General features: G+C 42.8%; 1 protein-coding gene across 19 annotated transcripts in view; it reads right to left on the bottom strand.

The window, feature by feature from the left end:
- The window catches only part of anks1b (ankyrin repeat and sterile alpha motif domain containing 1B), a 1,303,035-nt gene that overhangs the window by 36,589 nt on the left and 1,242,918 nt on the right, over window positions 1-23,528 (bottom strand). For 11 of the 19 annotated variants that reach the window (XR_011934063.1, XM_072471544.1, XM_072471547.1 and 8 more), the window contains 3 exons: window positions 8,453-8,560; window positions 6,619-6,681; window positions 2,804-2,983 (listed from right to left, as the gene is read on the bottom strand). Coding sequence is in view for 18 of the 19 variants with exons in the window: in XM_072471544.1 (XP_072327645.1) it covers window positions 2,804-2,983; window positions 6,619-6,681; window positions 8,453-8,560 (351 nt within the window). In the remaining variant the exon portion in view is untranslated. Of the gene's footprint in view, window positions 1-2,803; window positions 2,984-6,618; window positions 6,682-8,452; window positions 8,561-22,089; window positions 22,393-23,528 lie in introns of those variants that run through there. The other 8 variants (XM_072471555.1, XM_072471554.1, XM_072471563.1 and 5 more) reach the window with 5 other exon arrangements.

Raw genomic sequence — 23,528 nt, 5'->3', positions numbered from 1 at the left:
CTGAATAGAAAAGAAAAATTAGACAGGAGAAATATTGAACCCCTATATGGCAGCTTTGGTAATGACACTTACAAAAATCAAAGTGACCTGCCAATTAATTTATTAATGACATTCATTTTCACTGGCGTTCCTTCCAGTGGAATCAAAGTAAGCCCAAATGTGACTAGACTAGTTCCAGTGCAGGGTATGCTGAAACAGTGCATTGATAATTATAATTAGGGTATACCGTAAGGCTTGGTAGACCCGTCATCCTCTTCTTTGCGTCAATGCCACTCTCAACACAATCTTCCAAATGCAAAATAAACAACTCATTTCGTTGATGTTCTTTTTCACAACAGTAATGCCACTGGTTCTAACTCACAGAAGGACAAAGATATCCAAGACTTAAACTTGTACTGCATCCAACATGGGGATGAGAGACGATACCAGTACTGAAGTTAGATCACCTGGCAACCAGTGCCAGTGAGGGCTAGGACAGAACTATTTTAGGAAGGCAATAAACTTCAACAGCATTAGCGATGAACAAAAATAAATTTAGTGGGATGAATTGATATTGCTCAGAGTTAAATCGGGAAACTTGTAAAACTGGACCATAAAGAAGTAAGTTGCTGCATTGAACAGACAGTTGAGTACAGCAGTTAAAGTGGGGTGGGGGGGGAGAGAATATGAGGAAAAGCTAAAGCAGATTAGAAGGACGTCATGTACTCTAGGGTGCTACGGTTATAAAATACTTATTGGATACTGGGTATGCTTCACAGGAAATGAATGCAATATCCTTGTTTTAAAAGAAGCAAAATATCTGACCCAGATGACTGGGGGCCCCATCCAAACATCAATAATGAATAAAATAATGGAAACCATTCTAAAGTATAGACTGGCGTATGATTTACAAGCAATAGATTAAAAGGAACCAGTCAGCATGAGCTGACAATTGATTTTCTTGTCAAATCTCAATTTCTCTCAGGAATATATAACAGATAGTGGTAATCCTTTCTATATTTTTTTATTTGGATTTTCACTGCACCTTCAGCGAGGGCTTGATTTGAAAAAAGGAAATTTGAATGGGTGTTTTCACGAGAAGTGCAGAATAAGAAGGGAAGCTGCAATGGAGTACATGGAGTGTGCACATTGACAGAATATGCCATGGTTTTTATAATCCATTGGACAGACCACCAGCTATGGTACTTCAGTCAAACATATTACAGAGTGTTCAAAATACAGCTCAGTCAATTGCCAATTGGGTGAGCATTGACGGACTTATCCATTTGTCCTTAATTTTCTTCTTTGTTGGTAATGCCGATCTGACTGTATGCGTGCACTCCATCTATTTTATTTTTATACTGAATAGGAGTCCATCCCTCTCACTAGAGATATGCATGTTTTTACCACCTGTATCCTGAACTTTGAGCTGTAAACATCTTATTCATCTGAATATGAAATGGTCCGTTCTAAATCTCCAACAAGCTTCAAAATGTGATTTACAGCAGGGAGCAGCACCACAAAGTTCCAGAAAGGAGAATCCATACCAGCCTTTTATTTCCCATTACAGCAAACGTCTGTGGTGATCCATCACACTCGAATTTCAGTTGTCGCGGTCTTATAAATTGCCGAATAAGGTTTTATCTAAAGGAGCTTCCAGTGCAATCACATTACATTAATTGAATTTTGAATTCTAGTTCTCGACACAATATCTGCAAATCACAATATTGATTTGGCACCGACTAGTGAGTATTCTTTGGGGGTGGAGGGGCTGTGGCAGCGAGCGAAAGGTAGAAGAAAGCTAGACAGAGTCTTTTTGCTCCAAAATCATGTGCCTGCTGATGGAAACTTGGAACCAAATTGAGCCTGTGTGGAAGAGTTGGTAATCTGATATCCAAAACAGATAGTGTGCAATATCTCAGGACACGTTACTGGTTGACCTGCAAACTTGGTCCCTAAATAAACCTAGAGGACAAGATCAGTCATTGAGGGTCGAAATCCATGGATTTGACTTTAAACTCTGCTGCAAAAAAATGTGCTAATGATTAGGGTGGTCCTGGGTTACCAAGCAGCAAGAGGTTTACCATTGCTCCATGTAGTGGGGCTTTGGTATATTAGTAAGGCCTTCGAGTTTCTCCATTTGAATAATGAGGTATGGGGAGAGAGTTTATACTTCTATGAAAATATATTTCAAATTGGTATAAATTTTACTCCAGCTTGACCCAGATACTCTTAAAACATTGCCATGGGTGTCCATGTGTTGCCAGATACTCTTAGAACATTGCCATGGGTGTCCATGTGTGTGCCAGATACTCTTTGAACATTGCCATGGGTGTCCGTGTGTGTGCCAGATGCCCTGATCAAAGTAATACACACAGCACCATATAATACAAAAAATGTTGAGTGCGACATACAGAATTACAATGAAAAGCAGCGACTTCCATTATGCAGACAAAGACATACTTCCCATTTCATTTAGGCTTGGAATCCTAAATAAGCACAAACTCTCACAATTACATAAATACCAGAAGATCTTACAAACCAAGCTGAAAATCTCTACAACTCACTAAAATAAAAGAAAAATCATATCCCAGTGAGAATCTGAATGAAAAAATGTTTTTTATTATTAATGATGGTTTATTATTATTATTTAACTAAGTTATAAAAGAGAGAGAGAGAACTGCTAGATTAGCAGGTAATGCTGGAGTGCAGTATGACAAACAAATTTACAAAGAAAATAATCAATTATGAGGTAAGTAAGCCAAACTAGTGCAAAGGGAACCCAAGATTAACAGCCTATTGCATGTTATTCAATGCAATTTACCTGAGCCATTTGTCTTTCCAGTTTTGACCTAGGCATATCCTCAAAGTAGCTGTCATTGATTCGCCTTCTTGCGTCCCCTTGCATCATTAAATGGGAAGAGGGGATATCAAGAGAGCCACCAGTGTAAGTGCTTTGGCTAAGGGATGGGGAAAGTTGAGGAGGAGTGTTGTTCCCAGGGTCCTGTTCCAGAAGCAAATAGCAACGCATTAATTAATGTTATGATTTATGTTAACTGAATCTCTCCCAGCCCTAATGGTTTAGTTCCTCTGTGTTGTTCATCAATGTGAAAGCTAAGCATTTCAAATTGATGAAACATTCAGAACATACTTACAGTCCTCGCACCTAAATAATCTATCGCAAATCAAAGGATCTCTCAGGTAGTTTTAATCTTGGCATAGTACCAATAAACTAGCAAGAGCTATTTGGTATAGATTTAATATTAAACAACTGTTTTAGGTAATTTATTTCAGCATTAACACAAAAATGGTATAAAATGTGATTCTGAAGGTAGAAGTCAAATGTATATGGAACAAACTTATGTAACATGCTCCTTAATGCGACAGACAAACTGGCCTCTCTTCGCTCCTTCAGGTTAAATATTTATGAAACTAAGACTCATGGTTCCCATTATGTATTCCAATGATGAAGTTGTTTTTTTGGACTCCCAAACTGCGTATATCATGAACGCCCTCCTGCCACCTTGCTTCCTGGCTATATAATTAATTATTTTAACTAATAGACATGCGGCAATGGCCCAGGGTGGCTCTCCTCTCTGACTTCTCTGAACACTTTGCGAGGTAGCGTCTGGCTTCAGCTATATGTCTCCCCACAACAATATAGCTGAGGTCAGAAATGTAAACTGCATAAAAGAGGATCAAATCTTACCCTTGCCCCTATTGGCATGTGTTGCTCTCTGATCAACTGTACAATATGTTCCCACCTAAAATAAGTCTGGTTGAGTTATAGAGACACTTTTTTCAAGACTCTGTGATGAAAGAGTCAGAAAAAATTGAGATAGGCAATCACCCAAGTCAATTCTTATTTTTCACAAAGCTCGTTGAATAATAATAATAATAATAATCACTTATTGTCACAAGTAGGCTTCAATGAAGTTACATGAAAAGCTCCTAGTCGCCTCATTCCAGCGCCTGTTCAGAGAAAGGATTTTGTTTTTAGTTTTACACATTGGCTGCTTACTCAATAACAGAAAGCCCAGGGAAAAGCTGTTGTTACATCTGCTTTGTCCCTCATTGATATCAACATTTTAATTAGACCGTACAAAGGTCCTGGAAAGGATCAGCTTTTAATGGTTGTTTTGCTATCTTGTTGTCTTGGATAATCAGCAGAATGTTACATTCAGTGTTCCTTGACAGAAGTGCACTCTGAACCGATACACTGTAACTACTAAATCTTTGTTCTCCAAATTCGGCAACTTGTAAATTTAGATATGCAAAATGCTGACCTTTATTTGCCTCTCCACTGCCTTCATTAACACAGCAGATAAATAGAAAGTATTTATTCCAGTAAAGAATAAGTAATCTATTTATTGTCAAGTGGTTGAGGATGTCCTGAGGACATAATAAGGTGCACCATAAATGTAAACAATATAACTTTTAATTTTATTCCACTTTCATGGAACAGGGTGTCCTGGAGGTCTTGAACGACCCAATATGAAGCAAGTGGGGCGAGGACGGGGGAGGTAACAGGGTATTTGGGGATGTGGTTGAAAGCACAGTTACAAGTTCCAGATGTTGGCGTGGCTTCTGGCGTGGAAGGGGAGAGAGAGATAGTAATGCTGGCAAGTTTGGGCAGAGAATGAGAGTGTGCATGTAGATTTTAAAAGGTGGGAGTTGTAAAACCATGGAGGGGCAAGATGGATTTTGAAGTCAATATACTTTGAAGTATGAATGAAGCGTGGTGCAAGTATGGATAACTGGAGGGTGGAATTGGATAGAAGTGAAAGAGTTGCGGGGGAGTTGCACTCTGCATACACCATCAGTTGGCTAACAGGTACGGATGATGGATTCAGTTGAGGGAATTTGAGGGTGGAAGGAAAGGGCTTATGCCAGCTAAGCTGTGAAGGTAGGAGGAGGCACTCTTAATGATAGACTTGATGTGAGACTTGATGTGAAACTTGAAGCTCAGTTCAGGGTTGCGGGGCATTGAAGTTGTATGTTGTCAGGTTGAAACTGAGTAAATGGCTGAAAAGGGGACGGAATTGATGCCAGGAGTATAGATTCTCTGTCGGGGGCCAACCAGAATGGTCTTGCTGTTATGCATGTTGAGCTAGAGAAAGTTATGGCTCACCCACCACCTCAGACAGCCAGTTGGAAAGCATCCTGACATATCTTGGAGTCATGGGTGACAATTGAGAGGGAGGATTGGACTAAGTTGTTCCTGTGTTTGCAGATGATGCCATAGAAGGGCAGTATGCAAATTAGGATCAGGATTTATTTATCTAGTACAATGAATAATCTTGCAATCTTATGTCAATGGTGCTGGCTACTTCTGCAGTCGTCTCTTCCCGAATACTGCAGCCACTTTGGATGCGAATTATCTGCAGCACTGCAAGCCAAGTCTCATTCAAACTTTCCAGAGACCTTGGTGCATCTTTTCCAAAAGGTGACCAAGACTAAAAAGGAAAACTAGGTTTGGCACTGTGCCAAAGAGTGGAAGTAGCAACAGCATTATATTTCCGGAACTAGACTTGCTACTCCAGTCATGTCTACCATTAATAGGGAGAAAGAAACACTTGGTATACTCTCCTCCATGGATGGTCAGGGAATGTCAATTATGGGAGATCAGATTAATCATCAAAGAATGACATTAATCAAGTAACTGCTTAAAACCTATTTCCTGACAAATGGACGTTCTTTACATTAAGCATAATGTCAAAGAAATAGTCCACTACAGAAGATATGAAACAGACACAATTTGAATGAAAGCCACAATAAAGACTCTGATTTATTATCTGTTTCCCAGGGACAGGTATCCGGAAGCGAGTTTGCATCACATTGTTTCCAGAGAACTACTTTTAGGATACTATGTCTTCACCTAGATCTCCTTGTTTCCCTTTGCACCCTAAGGCTGTCCAAAATGAATTCAGTGACAGATATTATGCAAAAAGGAAAATCACTAATCTAAGGACTACAATATTGTGTTACGTGCTCATTATTAGAGTGGGGTGATGAGCAAGCAGGGTGCCCTCAATGAAATGACAGTATCTCTCAAATCTTTGTAATTAGGTCATTTGTATTTGTCAGATTAGCCTTTGCGTATTGCAAACTGCATAAGGTCCAGAAATGCAGTAACTCACAAACTGTTCCCTTAATAAGGGCCTGGATTTGGATCAGTTGGAAGCAGAATGTGCTCACTTTCTGTTGGCAGGTGGTCATTATACAGCAGATAAAGGAATAGGCGAAATACATTGCAAAGAAAGACAGATGGCAGCAAAATTGCTTTAAATCACAAATAATGATCTCAGGGATTAAAAATGATCGTTAAAACAAGTGTTTCCATAACGTTTCCTACAATATGTACATGAAATTATGATTTTATTTCAGGACAACATGTAAAAGAGTGACAGAACTTGGACAGCCCGTTTCATCTCAAGCTAGGCAGGAACGAAGGACAGACCATCTGCCCTTCACTAGAGTTCTGAGTTAACTGCTCCTTGGGAAAAGTATGGTGTAGAAGTAATTACGTCCTGCAGTGGAGGCAGGCATCAGAAATTAAGTAGCATACTTGCACTCTATTGGGGGGGAGAAGGCCTCAAGTCCATGTTGCCCAGCTTATTTCACAGTGAGGTGACTTACCATCCAAGATACGATATATACATCATCTTGCAAGATGGCATTGCGGGATTCAGGACAACTGACCTATTGATATAAAAAGAGATCCAATCTGAATAGCACCTAAAATGAGTGGCATTTTCTTCCACCACTCTTTTGTCAGTTGCCCCCTCCTTCTAAGATGGAGGGTCCTATCACAGCATATTGCTTCACCTAGTGGTCTGCAAGAGAATCAACAACATTCGCTCCCAGCAGTGGGAGGTAGGTTCGAATCTACAAACAGCTCAATGTAAATTGCACAGGTCTGTGGGCATTTTGCTATGAATCCCTGAGCAATGGCCTGGAAAGTTATTTGTCCTGCTGATTCTGTTTCGAACAGAATGCCCTTTAAAACAAAGTAATATGGTGGAAATACACAGCAGTACTCGCAAAAAAAGATGAGCAAATGTTTCCAATATATAGCCTTTGACTTGACAGAACTGGAAACTGGAAGATAACCAGTTTGAGCATTCCCTGTTTTTCTTTCAGATTTATAGGAATTGATTTTTATTCACTATTTTATCAGCACTTATAAATAACTCCAATTGAAAACAAAGCATCCATGGCATAACATGGCTTTAACAAGCTTTTAATATTTGATACTTCCGTTTGAGAACTGATGGTAAATTATATACTCTGAAATATATATATTTTTCAAATCAAATAAATTTAAAGTGAACTTTTAAAAAACCTTTATGCAACTGGTAAATAACACACTGCCCCAATTTTATTTCTGTCATGTTGATTTTTTACAAAACTGACAACTGTGTGTTATCTTTCTTTACTGAACGTTGAAAAGTGTGCAATTGCTTGAAAGGGTTCCCTTTACTTTCATCAGACCAGAACCGAGAAGCACCTCTCCATCAATGCTTCAGCGGCATTTTAGGTTGAATGTGTGAAAGAAACAAACATTTGAACAAGCCAAAATGTGAAGCTGCTTGCACAACTCCATAAATAGAGATTAAATTGCTGCTCCATCAAAAACAAGCAGAAGGGCCTCGCCGAGACCTTAACATGCCAGATTCCGCAAACTACAGCAATCCATTACCGTTCTGCAAAAATCCTTCCCTGTGATTAAAGGGTTTGCTTCCTGTGTAGGATATGAGCCACTCACTAAAGATTTCCACAGTGCAACCTTTAAGCTTATTCTGTCCTATATAATCAGGCAGAAAAAGTAATTGAATAGCATGAGGATAAAGAGCGAGATGAACAACAAATCATTCTAAAATTTCTGGTGCAGAAAATGTTGCAAACAATTTTTAAAAAGCACCCTTCCCTGAAAAGTCTACAAAGAGAAGCCAGTTAATCAGTGTGGAACAGATTTGAAATGCTGTCAGTTCTGTTGAGGAAGGGTTAATGTGCTGCAGACTATTGCTAAGATTGACTCGGTGGCTACCTGAATCCCAGTATCAGAGATGAAGGGCTTTGCCATTTGTGGTAAACAGAATTTACTTTTTAATGAGAACAGTTATTGATTTTCATTTCTTTGACACCCACTGAAAGATTTGACAGATATTTTGCAGCCCACATTTGAACAAAAGGTCACAACAATAAAAAAAATACTGAAATGAGTTTCCCCCCCCACCCCCCATTTCTTAATTTCACAATATTGCTTGGAAGATCTTCAGGGAATATTCTCACATACAGAACAAAGAATGTTGGTGGTGGTCATGGAACAGGAAAGATTACTGAGGCAAGCAGCTAATAATGATACATGCCAGTGCTGAAGATTGGCCTAAGATGTGCTAATTAAAATTACACCGTGCTACATTTCATGCGAACAGCAGTATTAATTCAACATTGCATGAAAATGGCTTACCCTCAAAGTAATTGTTCGCGGAGGTTTCTGAGGTGGCTCGTCGTGAAGTCTGTCTCCAAGTGACGCTAGGATTCGTTTTCTGTGACCCAGAAGGTTAATTTTCAACACCTGAAAGATTCAGTGATGTAAATAAGAATCCTCCCAGAAAGCTGAAGATAAGGGAAAGGGAAAAAAAACCTCCAAAACTCGTCAACGACCTTGCAGTGGGAGGTAATCCTACAGAGATGATGTACTGCAATGTGGTTATAGAATTAGCAGAATAATTATGCTCTGTCCTAATGAATCATCGTAACTAGACAAGCTGCAATTCTATAATATAATTTTTCTGGACAGAAAATAATAAGCCTCCCGTCTATTTCTTGTGGATTTAAATGACGATCCCTGTACACAATGTAGCTCGAGCTTCTTCTGACAGCTCACTGCAGTGTTTTCAGATGAAATGCCAGGAAATGCATCCCTATAAATGAAGATTTAATTCCTTGGCTTTAAACCTTCACTACTTCTGCAGCTGTGCGAATCTGGTGAAGGAGCTAGGTATCTTTTTACGTACAACACAGGAAGGCTGCGTCAGGAAGGTACTGCAAAATGGATTAATATGTCTGCATATAGTCAACCATATCTTGAATTATACAGCTGACAACATTCAACTAATTACACAAGAAAAAAGCAAGCAACTGCTGCTCATATCTGTTAAAACCCAGGACAATGTACCATATTCTGATACCATTTAAATAAAGCGATGAGTTTAACTGTACGATCAACACAAGCATGCAGAAGAATATTCCACCCAGACCAAATCAGCAGCAACCTGCCTCAAGCTGGTTATTAAAACATCATAATCATCACACTGTTAACCACATTATCGTCTCAAATGTAACTGTAATGCATTTTTAGATTGTCATTAGTCTTTAGACCATCCTACCTGAACACAAATTTGCAAAAGAGACCGTACCAGGCTTTTCCAGTAAATCTGGGAATGTTTCACTCACAGCAGAAGTAGGACTGACTTATAACTTACCTCCAGCACCTTGGAGAACATTCCTTTACATTTCTCTATGGATTTTACTTGTGTTCAGCCAAGCACAATTCTTGCTTTCACTATTGTTTGTGACAGCCAGTAATCAATAAAGGACACTTTCACTCAAATTAGTTTGGCATGAGGTATATATATGTATTGAGGGCCACAGGTTAACTAATATTCAGCTAAATGCTTTATCTAATCAAAAAAGCACATCCTAATTGTGAACTGCCAGAAGCAGATTAAGAACACAGCTTCTTATTTGCAAACTGAATTCCTATTATACCTTTCTTTGAAAAATAGTTTATTTTAGCTAACATGCAACATACTTCTTCACTTAATGCTCACATGACCTCCAGAATTTCAGTGTGATGTAAATTGTATCCATTGGCTCCAAAGACAATGTGGTCATGGGAAATGAATGTCAGCCTATTATTTTGTTCAGACTGAACCTCACACCTTCAGAAATACTGTTTCCCTTAAAAATCTTGTCGATCATGGGTATGCAGAGTTGACACCATCAACACATTGAATATAAATTAACTAAACTGAGTACTGAAAGCTTTTGCTTGATCTCAAGAAGAATTGAGAATTACATTCGTGTATCAGTTGAACTCATTATTTTCTCAACAAGTGTGCTCCTGAACATCCACATGAACAGCTTAGCACCCAATCACGTGTCACTTTTGTTTATGGAAGGACTTTCCAGATGTTGGAATATTTAGTGTCCTAATGAGCAACGAAACTAACGAGGGGGTAATTTAGATTATCACACAATCTAGAATGGTGCTAGTTTCAAAATGATGTTTTACACATTCTTGGATCATGAAAGATGATGAATCAATTATTATGAGAGCTAATTCATAATGAAATCAAGGTAAAGATCAACAAAGGTCAATGTTGGGTCCATGTGCATCTTTTGCAAAGATTTCAACTGATCACATTTTGAATCTTTTTATACTCTCAGGTTGCACAGAGTCTGGGGGCGATTCTCCGATATGGAGGCCAAGTGTTCGTGCTGTCGTGAACGCCATCGCGTTTCACGACGGCGCGAACAGGGCCTGGGCACAACCTATTCTGGCCCCCACAGGGAGCCAGCACGGCGCTGGAGCCCAAATGGGCGCCGCGCCAACCCGCGCATGCGCAGTCGGGGCAGCCATCCTGCGCATGCGTGGGGAACGTCTTACGCACGCCGGCCCCTCACCAACATGGCGTTGGTGTTCTGGAGCCGTGCCGGAAGGAGGCCGGCCCGCCGATTGGTGGGCCCCGATCGCGGTCCAGACCCCATCGGAGGCCACCCCGGTGAAGGAGCCCCCCTCCCTCCCCCACAGGCCGCCCCCCCCCCCAGGGTTCCCGCAGAGTTCCCGCCGGCAGCAACCAGGGGTGGACGGCGCCAGCGGGAACCTGTCGTGTCGTAGCGGCTGCTCGGCCCACCCGGGCCGGAGAATCGCTGCTCGCCGGTTCTCCGAGCGGCCCAGTGCGAATTGCGCGCCGCTGATTTCCGGGGGTGGGAGAATCGTGCGCGGGGGTCGGGGCGGCGTTGGCGCGGTGCCCCGGCGATTCCCCCACCCGGCGTGGAGGAGGAGAGTAGCGCCCATAAAGTCAATGTTACGATCCCACCTAAGTAGACATTGAAATGTGTGGAGTCCAGCATGATTCAGAAAGGTACAATTACTAGATACCAAAATGTCAGCAAAATACACTTGTTCCACTCCTTATGTGACAAGGGAGTTTGTATTCATTTTTTTTAAAGAAAATATTTTATTGAGGCATTTATAATTTTAACAATTTTAAACATCAGGTTCCATCAAGAACAAAACAATATAACCAGCACCCCCCCCCCCCCCCCCACCAGTGACAAATCCCAGCCAACATGGCTTACACAAATAGTACCACCTTCCCCAGCCCCAGCCCCCTTTCTACTGGTTCTCCTGCCCTTACTCGCTACTCAATCCCACCTTTCTGTATTATATCCATAGCCCTGTGGGTCATTGTTCTTCAAATAGGCATCAAATTACTTTTTAAATGTAGTGAGTTTCTGCCTCGGTCACCCTTTCAGGCAGACCTTTCACCAGGTCTCTATCACCGGCTTGGGTGGGGGATGCAATTTTTCTTCATTTCCCGTCTAATCCTTCCACCAATTTCTTTAAATCCAAGTCCTGCTGGCTTTTAATCACCCTGCTAAAGGTAAATAAGTCATTCCTATGTATTCTATCAAGGTCACTCAATTTTATACACCTCAACTAAATCTCCCCTCAGCCTCCTTTGCTCCAAGAAAACCAACCCCAGCCTATCCAATCTTTCCCAGAGGTAATATTTTCCGTGCCTGGCAACATCCTCATAAATCTTCTCTGTATCCTCTCCATGCAATGCAATAACATACAGTTCTGGCATAACCTTCTCTGTTGTTATATTCTGTGTCTTGACGAATAAAATAAAGCATTCCACATGCCTGCTTAAGTACCTTATCGACATTCAAGCATCAAAATCACAGATGTAGAAAACGAGCTAGATTCTCCAAAAATGGCCTATGTCCCCATGCCGGTGTAAAACGCTGGCGTTTCACTCTTGGATTTCCTTAAAAAAGTCAAGAGCAATTCACTTACCTGCAGGGGGCTAGCAGGGCCCTGAAGTGCTTCTCGCAGCTCTGGCTGCGGATACGGCCCCCCCACCTCCGGTCAGGAGTCCGAGCATGCGCACGGCGGCGGCCTGCAATGTCCGCACCGCGCGCCATGGCAGACTCAGACCGCGAACCGACATAGAGATGGCACGCGCCCGTGGATCCAAGCCGTCCGATCGCTGCCCTGGCTGCCCATGAGGCCCCATCCAGTGCTCGATCTCCCTGCCCCCCACCAGGGCGGCCGCCGACCGGCAATACGTGGGTAGAGCCACGCCATCAGGAACTAGGCCTGTTTTGCTTGGAGAATCGTTGGGGGGGCCTCTGTCAATGGCCCCCCAGCCACGCCGCGTAATCCTGACAGAGGCCTCCTCCCCCCAATGATTCTCCAACCGGAGAATCTCGGGAACGGCGCCGGGCACGATTTCCACACAAACATCGATTCTCTGCCCCACGCCAAACGCGATTTCGACGCGGGGCTGCGGAGAATCCCACCCAAGATCGTTGGAATTAACGTGGCCATGATAATCCTTTCTGGGTTACAAATTGTGAGTGAAACCATATACTCACTGGATGCCAAAATCTTGTGAAATGAAAGCACATGAGAGTTTAGAAGCCCATGTTACTCTTAGGCTGGTTTGTCACATTGCATCAGTTGGAGAGACATTTTTTTCCTCATAAGTTTAGAGTACCCAATTCTTTTTTTCCAATTAAGGGGCAATTTAGCCAAACCATCTACCCTGCATATCTCTTTGGGTTGTGGAGGTGAGACACACACAGTCACGGGGAGAATGTGCATATCCACACGGAGAGTGACCGGGGCCAGGATCGAACACAGGTCCTCAGCGCCGTGAGGCAGTTGTAGAGACATAATGGCAACCAATGTTACAGACCACAAAGTACCCTGATACAGACTGACACACTAACCAAATGTCGTTTTACTTTGTTGCCGCTATTTTTTTGTTGCTGACTGAAACAGTTTACTGATGACAAATATCCTGGGTGGAATTCTGCGCGAACTAGTGGGGCGGGCCACTCCGGCGCCGAGGAGTGGCGTGAACTACTCTGTCGTTGGGCCGCCTCGAAGGTGCAGAATCCTCCACCTTCAGGGGCTAGGCTGGCGCCAGAGTGTTTGGCGCCATGCCAGCCAGCACCGAAGGGCCTCCGCCGGCCAGCGGAGTTGGCGCATGCGCGGGAGCGCTAGTGTGTGCTGGCGTCATCCCAGCGCATGCACAGGGGGGTTCTTCTCCGCACCGGCCATGGCAGAGGTTGACAGCGGCCGGTGCGGAGGGAAAGAGTGCCCCCACGGCACAGGCCCGCCCGCGGATCGTCGGATCGATGGGCCCCGATCGCGGTCCAGGCCACCGTGGGGGCACCCACCGGGGCCAGATCCCCCCTGCGCCCCCCCGAGGACTCAGCAGGTTGCCTGTGGAGCCAGCTCCCGCCGGTAAGGACCTGTTGTGATTTACGTTGGCGGGACCCGCCGAAAACGGGCGGCCACTCGGCCCATCGCGGGCCGGAGAATCGCCAGGGGGGGGGGGCCGCTGCCAGCGGCCGCCGACCGGCGCGATTCCTGCCCCCATGAAAACCCCGGCACCAGAGAATATGGCAGCCAGGGGGGGGGGGGCCGGAGACTCCCGCCCCATGTATTTTTCCATCAGTAACTGCCTGGGATGTCTGCCTACATGGAAAATGACAATCATACAGGAATAACCTTCAATGAGGTCCCCGGTATTTAAATCAAGAATGTTCTGACCAGAGAGAAAGGGGCAACAGGAACGGGAAAACTGGTGGGGGGGGGGCAGGCTTTGCCATGTACTTGCCCTTCAAAGTGACTTACAACACACACTCAAGTGCCCCCAAGCTTTGTTTTACTGATCTACATTTTGTAACGCTGACAGAATTATATAAAAATCGTGGGCAGGATTTACCGGCTGTTCACGCGGGCGGGAAATTCCGGTCCCTCGTCTGCACACGGGGCTCCCGACGGCAAGGAGTGCTGTCAATGGGAAATGCTGGGCGGTCAGTAAATCCCGCCCAGAGGATTCATGAATGAGGGAGCAGTGGCGAATGGTTGTTTTGTTGGACTCGAGGAAGGTATATAGTGGGTTTCTCTGACAGTCGGTGTTAGGACCACAGCTTTCATTGATATATTTTAATGGCTTAGATAGGGCACAATTTAATAATTTGCAGATGACACAAAGGTTGAAAGTATTGTGAACTGTGAGGTGGATAGTGATGGACTTTCAGAGGACACAGACTGGTGAAAGGAGTGAACACACATCATACGAAATTCAATGCAGAGAAGTGTGAAGTTATACATTTTGGTGGGGAGACAATTTAAAAGAGATTCCGAGACAGAGAGACCTTTGGATATAAGTGCACAAATTGTTGAACGTGGTTAAAAGGGCGATACGAGATCCTGGACTTTAAAAATAGAGGCATGGCATACAAAAGCGAGGAAACCATAACAAACCTTTATAAAACACTATTTGGCCTCAACTAGAGTATTGTGTCCAGGAATGTACCTAATTTTAGGAAAATTGTTAAGGCTTTAGAGAGAGAGTGCAGAAAAGATTTACGAGAGTGATTCCCAGGTGTGAGGAACTTCAGTTATGCAAATAGATTGGAAAAGTTGGAGCTATTGTCCATAGAGACGGTGAAGAGGAGAGAACTGATATAGTGATGAGTGGTCCAAACAGAGTAGATAAAGAGAAACTGTTGGCATTGGTTGAAAAATTGTGATCTAGAGAAGACCAATGTAAGGTGATTAGCAAAAGACCCAATAGCAACATAGAATCACAGAATCACTACAGTGCAGGAGGTCATTCAGCCTATTGAGTCTGCACTGACCCTCCCCGAAAGAGCACCCTGCCGAAACCCCCACCCCCACCCTATCCCTGCAACTCCACTTAACCTTTGGGCACTAAGGGGCAATTTGGCACAGCCCATCCACCTACCCTGCACATCTGTGGACTGTGGGAGGAAATCGGGGCACCCGGAGGAAACCCAGGCCTACACAGGGAGAACTTATACCCAAGGGAGAACATGCAAACTCCACACGGTCACCAAAGGCCGGATTGAAGCCGGGTCTCTGGTGCTATGAGGCAGCAGTGCTAACCATTGTGCCACCGTGCTTCCCATGAGAAAAAACCTGTTAACACAACCTAAGAGTGTGGTGGAGGCAGATTCAATTGTGCCTCCCAAGAGGGAATTGGATAAGTAGCTGAAGGGAAAAGGTTTGCACACAAAGAGAGGGGGGTGAGGGTAGTGGGTCAGGCTGAGTTGCACTTGCACAGGACCAGCACGGACAAAGTGGACAAAATGACACTCTCCTGAGATGTAAATACTCTACGATATAACCTTATATCAATAGTCTTGTTGAGTAAATAAGCATCCTACATTATGTTCTCTAAATATATATTAGTTTCTATTGTTCTCACTGTATATAAAACCAACCTTCTTTGAAGCACACTTTAAAATATGTTGCCAGGTGATTAAAACTACACCACTACACCACTTATTCCATTTCCAGAGTGTTTCTGGTACCAAGATATATATCTATTTACCCCTTACTGTCTCACTCTATTTCGGTTTGGGAAACTACTTTCAAATAAAATGAACTTCACATCTCTAGAATGCACATTATTAAGAACTGGATTGACTTGATGGTCCTAATGTGCATTAAGCTAATCAATCCACATGAAACTGAATGTGTCTGTTTATTCTGATCACACATTGCATAAAGTACATAAATTGACTCCAAGTTGTGAAGTTAGTTTTATTTTGACTCCACAATTTTGGTAATTTTGTTACTCTGTAAATGAACTAACACTGATACATAATTATATCCATGCATCCAAAAGGAGTAAATGCAGATATTGACGATGCGCGGAAACTAGAATGTGTGTGGTTTTTCAAACGTGGGCTACACATGTAGTATCCTGTGCCCAAATTTCCTTGGTCGTTTAAATCTATTGGTCACTTTCTGCCTTTGAATGCAACTTGACTCATTATAATGGCTCTGCCTCTGTTGCGCGTGGGCCATTCAGAAGTGTTCAAAGCCAGTCGTAATTTAAGCCCAGAGTTTTAGATGTTGCAGAAAACGCATCCAATTTTCTTGGGTTATTATATTGCTGTTCTTGAGCATTTTTTAACATTTACCCTCACTGAATCACGCACTATAGTTTCCATTTTCTGAAATGCATTTTTTAAGTCACAGTAAAAATTGAAAAGCTTCCACACGTACATATTCTGAAAGAGGCTTTGAATAATGCGATGAGTAGCTGACGGCCTCAAACTTTAATTTTCGCACTTGGTGAAAGAATATATACTTCCCATGGAACCCAATTGTTTTTGTTGATTTCCACTTATTTATGTCCATTCTTACATTCTGGTGTATGTTGTAATGAGATTGAAAGAAAACTGGTTGTAAATAGGCATTGGTTCATGAATGACGGCAATTTTGGGTGTAACATCCTGGCTGCAACCCCACAGAAAATTCCTCCCCTTACCATGTTATTCCATTTTGAATTAAAAAAACATAAATTCCCCCCGAAGACCTTTCAACTTATTTTTTTACAACAAAGCAACCATTATAGGAAGGCCATGCCAAAGACTCGTTCCATCCACCTCTTTGGTCATTCAGGGCCCGATAGAGGGACATCACTTGCATTTTTTCAAAACAGGGTGATATTTTGGTGACTAAAGCTATTTTTTGCAAGAGAAAGCCGTCATTATCCGCAATTCGTACTGCAAAGGTTAAGCAGTCGTATTTCTTATTTCAGCTGCATCTTATAAAACTGTCCCTGCACCCTGAAATAAAAGTTATGATGCACCCCCATATTGAGGGGTGGCACTGAGTCGAGATTGGCTGTTTCCCCAGAGAGTGAGAAGGAAAATTGTAGGTATTCTGCACATTGTAAGGAGCTGTCCTTTTTAAGTTGGTGTGCAATTATTCTCTCGCAATTTGTTCAGTCTGCCGAAAGCGGAAGTTCAAAGCAGTGGTGAAGTTGGAAATGTAGAGGAACTACATTACAAACTTAACCCTGGGTGTTGGGGGATCAGCTTCAGCTGCAGGCTGGTGAGATGCTCCCACAGCTGATCATCCCAATGGACTGTATCGTGATCGTGATCTGATGTAGGAATCCCAAACCAAATTAATTACGTCCAAACCGAGTCAATGGCCTCGAAGCAGTGAAAGTGGCATTAGTGTTTGCTATAATCACAAGGTTACTATTGAATACAAAGGACTGGTTTGTCCGTCGTAAGTGGCCATCTGCAATATGCGGATTTAATACAAAATTCAAGCTGATCAGGGGCAGCATGGTGGCGCAGTGATTAGCACTGGGACTGCGGCGCGGAGGATCCAGGTTCGAATCCCGGCCCTGGGTCACTGTCCGTGTGGAGTTTGCACATTCTCCCCATGTCTGCGTGGGTTTCACCCCCACAACCCAAAGATGTGCAGGTTAGGTGGATTGGCCACGCTAAATTGCCCCTTAATTGGAAAAAACAAAAAAATTGGGTACTCTAAATTTTAAAAACAAATTCAAGCTGATCATATCTTCAATTTGAAACAGAATTCGACCATTAGCAAGAAAGCTTCCTTTTCAATAGATCATTGAACAACAGGTTTCACTATTTTTCATTTTTTCTAAGCATAAAAGTTGAATGTTGGATTGCCATCATGCTGAGGGATGTCGGTGTTGCGATTTTGACCATAGTCGACTTGCTCAGCATTGTCCACCATCAGTACTGTGCTCTCCAAGGTTAACTACAAATGTCGAGTAAGACGCCAGTTTCTCTCCATCAACAACGTACCTTAACCCTAATCTCCAGAAGAACATCTCCTTCTCAGCAGTGTGATGTTTTTCCCCCCATTTCTCACACCATGCATTCTTTGCCAAAATAGTACCTTACAGTTAAGCTGTTTATTATGTGAGCCCTAAATACTGGGTTGAGACTTTTTTCATGAAAGGTCCTTAAGCCAACAGGACTGGAGACTTCCACTCCATCGTTCTTGGCTGAATTCAAACCAGAATCCCTCATGCAACGAGATAGAGTGCTAACCCACAGGGTCAATGGATTTATTCATTCAAAATTCTCCTGACGTTACATAGTGATTCCAGCAACTGGTTCCATGCTGCCTCTGAGAGGTCAGGGGCAGGATTCTCCCATCCCGCGGTCCGCGCCGCTCCAGCTGTCGATCCCGGCGCGAACTGTGCGCTGCGGGATCCGCGCATGCGTAGTGGCGCCAGCGCCAATGTGGACATATGCAGTGGCACCGGCGCCAACGCGCGCAGGCTCAGTGGCTTCCTTCAATGCTCCGGCCCCGACGCAATATGGCGCAGGGCTACAGGGGCCGGTGCGTAGGAAAGGAGTCCCCCAGCCAGAGAGGCCGGCCCGCCGATCGGTGGGCCCCGATTGCGGGCCAGGCCCCATCGGAGGCCCCCCCTGGGGTCGGACACCCCCTCTCCCCCCACAGGCCGCCACCCGACCCTGCAACGCCGAGGTACCGCCGGCTCAGAGCAGGTTAGAACGGCGCCGGCGGGACTCGTTTTTTTCTTACGGCCGCTCGGCCCATCCGGGCCGGAGAATCGCAGGGGGGCCACGTAGAGGGGCCCGCGACCGGCACCACGCCAACCACGCGACTGACCCTGTGGGTTAACCTCCGCTCTGCGGAGAATCCCGTTCCGGCGTTGGGGCGGTGTGGCCCAGTCGCGGGGATTCTCCGGCCCGGCCCAAGGCTGGGAGAATCCCGCCCCACGTATTTAATCTTGTTTCAACGTTTAAAGTTAATCATCAATTCAGTTTAATTTCTATCTCCATCCTTTGCAGGGTTGTAATTTATTTACAGAGCAATTAACCCCCAAGTCCACCTAAGACGTTGAAGCACGTAAACCACATCTGCTATGCCACTGTAAAGGTATAACAAAGACATCAGTGTCCAGAACAAATAAATATTAATTGTCAAACAGGTATTTGGCGAGTATCAAAGTGCTCGCTGGTTCAATACTTTTACACGCGCATAAAAATGAATTTACATGCACATCAGAAAAAAATGCAAATTTGAAATTAAAATTAGAAAATGCTCAAAGTACAAGTCATGCATGTATCGCAGTATCTGGAAAGGGAAAGACACATCATTGACGGTGGATATCCTCCATTTGAAGTGCAAAAAGGAATGCAAAAGGTCCCCTTTATGAAGTTGATCTCAATAAATAGGCAAGAAAGAGCCTGATATGCCAACTTCATTGGAAAAACAGTTGATGAATTTAATAGTCTGTCAACTGGTATCTTGAAAAAAGATATTTTCAAAAGAGGGAAAAAGTACTGGATATCTCAGATTGCATAAGGTCGATAAAAGAAGAAAGAAATGTACACAATGCAGAGATTTGAATGAAAATGGAATTCATAGCTAAGTCCAAGGCTTGATAGCAATTCAAACTAGAGGGCTGCAGAGTTCTCGTGAGGATGATAATTCTGTACTTAATGTCTCTGGGGAGTTGTAGTTAGAAGTAGAATTAATGACGGGCTGAGTTAGTGCGTGGCAGAAGGAATGCTCCCTTCACAGTGTCATTGGCTTCTTGGATACAATAGAATTTGGAAATAGCGAAAGAGGATCTGGTGGATGCAGAAGCTACTGGGGTAGATGAAAACAAGAGAGGTCATACTGCTGAAAGAGAAGGGAGGGAGGATCAGAACGGCGACACTCAAAATAGGGCATTTTGATGGCAAAATGCCTTGACTAACACCAGTCCATTATGCTGTACTGTATTCACTGCTTACAATGCAGGCACTTCTATTTAACATGGGTGGCATGCAGAGTTCAACTGAATCTGAACCCAGACATGAAAGGATAATGTTTTACCACACAAGTGAAACCAATTCATTTGATTTCATGCTTCGTACACAATAACGACTTTTGAGGTCTGGGACTATAACTCAAGATAGAAGATAAGACAACAGTCAATGGAGGAATGAAATAATGGGGATAAAGATACCATCAGCTGCTTTTGAATGTTTGGAATAATGAAAGTTGAGTATATTTTTCAACAGTGTTATTGTAATTATGTCAATGCTTTATTGCAACAACAACCTGAATTTATGGAGCATCCTGAACAGTAAAATACCTCACGATGCTGCACAAGAGCTTTAATCAGACAAAATCTGGCACCAAGCCACATAAGCAGATATTAAGGGGGAGGGGATAAAAAACTTGGTCAAAGCAGTAAGTTTTAAGAAGCACCATAGAGGAGAGAGAGAGAGGAGAGGTGAAGAGGTGTAGGAAGGAAAATCCAGAGTTTAGGGCCTGAACAGCAGAAGGTAGTCACCAGTGGTGGAGCAATTATGATCGGAGCTGCACTCGAGGAGTGCATTGAACTTGGACGGCTGTGAGATAAGGAGGGGCAAGGGGAGGGATTTGAAGGAACATATTTCAGTCCTCGTGTCTCCGATTTTAAGCTTTGTGTGCTGGAAAAATACAGACACACACTGTGCTGGAAGAAGGATGAGCAAAAATAATTTGCTGCATCATTATTTAAAGTCTACCACCATACATGGTGCAATTGTTAACCTTTAATGGGGCTGGAAATGCAACAGAGCTTACCTAAAAAACGTCAGATTTTCTTTAACTGAATTATAGGCTGATAAAGTTAGTGATTAATTTCAAAATATTAGTCTGCAATAACACAGAAACCATATATGTGTGGGCTACCACATAGACATGTTTTCTCCTTTGCTTTTTCTCTCTTTATTCTTCCTTTCCTGAAAGTGGTGGTTGATCTTAAGGTACGATTGTGAGAGGTACTGATTGCCTTCCAGTACCTTACCCAAGGAGTAGAAGCCGGAACAGTGAATTGAGTGGGTGACTTCACCATTCAAGCCAGCACAACAGTGTCTTATCTTGTTCTCAACTTTGCCCACATACGTAACTTTCCAAGCAGTGTTACTGGATATCGACTAGGAGAGGAAATCTTGGCTGATTTTCCACTTTACTATCTCAGTGCCTCCTCTCTTAATTCCATCATGGCTTTGATCAGCTCACTGAACGCTGAGGCTAACCCTGGACTCTCTTCATCTGCGTACAACAATACCACACCACAAAGGCCATTTTGCCCACGGAATGGCAGGGTGAGTTTAGTGAAACTAATTTCATCCAATCATTTGGAAATCATTATTATAAGCAACAAAGATTATCAGTTAACAATTAGGGCAGAGACAATTACCTCCACTCGTCTAAACATAATCAGAAAAACCGGTTTGGTTATTTTTAAAATAAAACATTGATTTCAACTGAATTTACTTTCACATCTCAAAAGAATTCTACAAAGCCACTTACAATAATGATTGTTGTGGAGGACAAAGAATGCACAGGAAACGTGCAGACAATTTGTTCGCGACATGATTAACATTGTAGCAATTAGATGATTTGTTCCTGGTTGGCCTTATACAGCTCTGACTTTCCACCACTGCTAATTCTTTTAATTCATAAAATGATCAATTTGTATCTGTACGAAGAGGTATAATTGTCTGTTTGTTCATCGTGACAAATCCGATTAACAAGAGTAATAATTGAACTGGGCCAAGGTACCAGGTTGAAACAAGATTAATTTTGTTTGGAAAATGGGCTTTTTCTTGTTTCTGGCTCCATATATCCTTTCTCGTACACTAGAATCAAAAGATTCTGATATCATTTCATAAATGAGAGAAATGAAGCTCACGCAGTTTATAATAACTTTTAAAAGATCATTGGAGCTACTCAAGACTGTGTTACAGCTTCTAACTCCCTATTGAGCTGTCAATTGGGTTGGCTTCATTTTCTACTGCCACCCAGTACCACCTACAGCTACCACAGCATGCAGTGAGACACTACCAAAGAACTGGCAGACAGGGTGAGAGATGCAGGTTGTTTTTCTTCAGCAATTCACATGCATATTCAGTGTCTGATAGACATTACTTTTACGTTGTGCTGGAATTAAGTAAACATGCACCAGTACGTACCAGCAATCAATGGGGTTAATCATTGTCCTTTTGGTGTTGTCTGTGCTGCTGTTCCTCCAATGCCTTAAGTCCTCCCTCGCTAAAAGCAAAGCTTATGAATTTGTACCATATTCATTCTCTGTTCCTGGCTTTTGCACAGCTTTCCTCTCAATCTTTTCTTTTGGTATCGTGAGTGCTATACTACACAGCTTTTTTAGCTGGAGCTGTGAGGGTGGGACGTGTAACTCTGGCAGCTGCGAATGCTGCTTCACGATCGGCTGACAGTTGGTAATGCTTTGTCCTCTTGAGACACGGTGCTGTGCATGTGTGCGGTGCTCCATGGACCAGCTGAGAACTGGCAAGTCTCACCCAGTGAGTACAGGCGAGCTTAATTGACAGCCACGGCTGGGATTTAAATTCACCATCCCCCAACATTGGAGCTGTTCTTTTCTAAATAATTGCTAAGGCCCTTTTTAGATATATTCCTTCACAGTGTGTACATTTCTTTCAATAAACTATTGTTTGTAAACATGAAGGGCCACTAAGGGTACACTATACTGTAAGCAATTTGAGGTATCCTGAGGCACTGTATAAATGCAAGTTCCTTGTTTTCTTTATAATTGCGATATTCGGGTAAAGCCAAATGGTTTGACATCAATACCATTGTTAGAACATGGATACCTCCTTAGGTTTCTTTGACTACTTAAACAGCCTGTGACATCCAACTGTGAATCTGGAGTTGTCATTTTTCTATTTCACCAGTTAGTTCAATTTAATTTCTTCCTCTCTCTTGGAAACTGACAACTTAGGGCCAAAGAGGAATTGCTCTAATAGCGTCACCAAATTGATATACACAGTGCATTTCAATCATTATCTGGACTCTGAAGCCTACAGTGCAGAGAATGAATGCTGCTCCAATGGTAGCCATCAGTCATGAGGAGAGGCTTTCAAAATTCCTGTCAGGGCTGTCAATGGCACAAGGGAACAATGTACCACACGCTCCATTAAAATAATGAGACTGAAGAGGTAAATCTTCAGATTTTAATGCAATTTCTTATGAGTTACATGCTACTGACTTCAATTATTTTCTCTGAGGAAACACAGACTGCAAAACATTTTATTATTATTTGTTTGTAGACAGGTCCATTTGATTACGGACCAGTCTTAGCTTACTTTGACACCAAGTTGCAAATTTTGCGTGTAAACAATTTCAACGTACACTTTGTTTTGAAAGAATGCTGAATCCTAAAGGCATTTTATACAAAATACGAAACAAAATCTGCTAATATCTGAAACTTTAATTAGGTCATTAAGTACAATGGCTGAGGCCAACGCATTTTTAGTACGAACCTAACTTAATTTTCCTCATTAAAAGTATTAGCATTCATGAATATTCTAAAACCAACAATATATTGAGAAAATAACTTTGATGTAAAGGATTTATTCTACCTAAATATGAT

The sequence above is a fragment of the Scyliorhinus torazame genome, chromosome 13 (assembly GCF_047496885.1).
Source record: "Scyliorhinus torazame isolate Kashiwa2021f chromosome 13, sScyTor2.1, whole genome shotgun sequence".
Classification (NCBI taxonomy): Eukaryota; Metazoa; Chordata; class Chondrichthyes; order Carcharhiniformes; family Scyliorhinidae; genus Scyliorhinus; species Scyliorhinus torazame.
The sequence above is the reverse complement of the archived record's forward strand: the minus strand, read 5'-3'. Positions and strand labels throughout refer to the sequence as shown.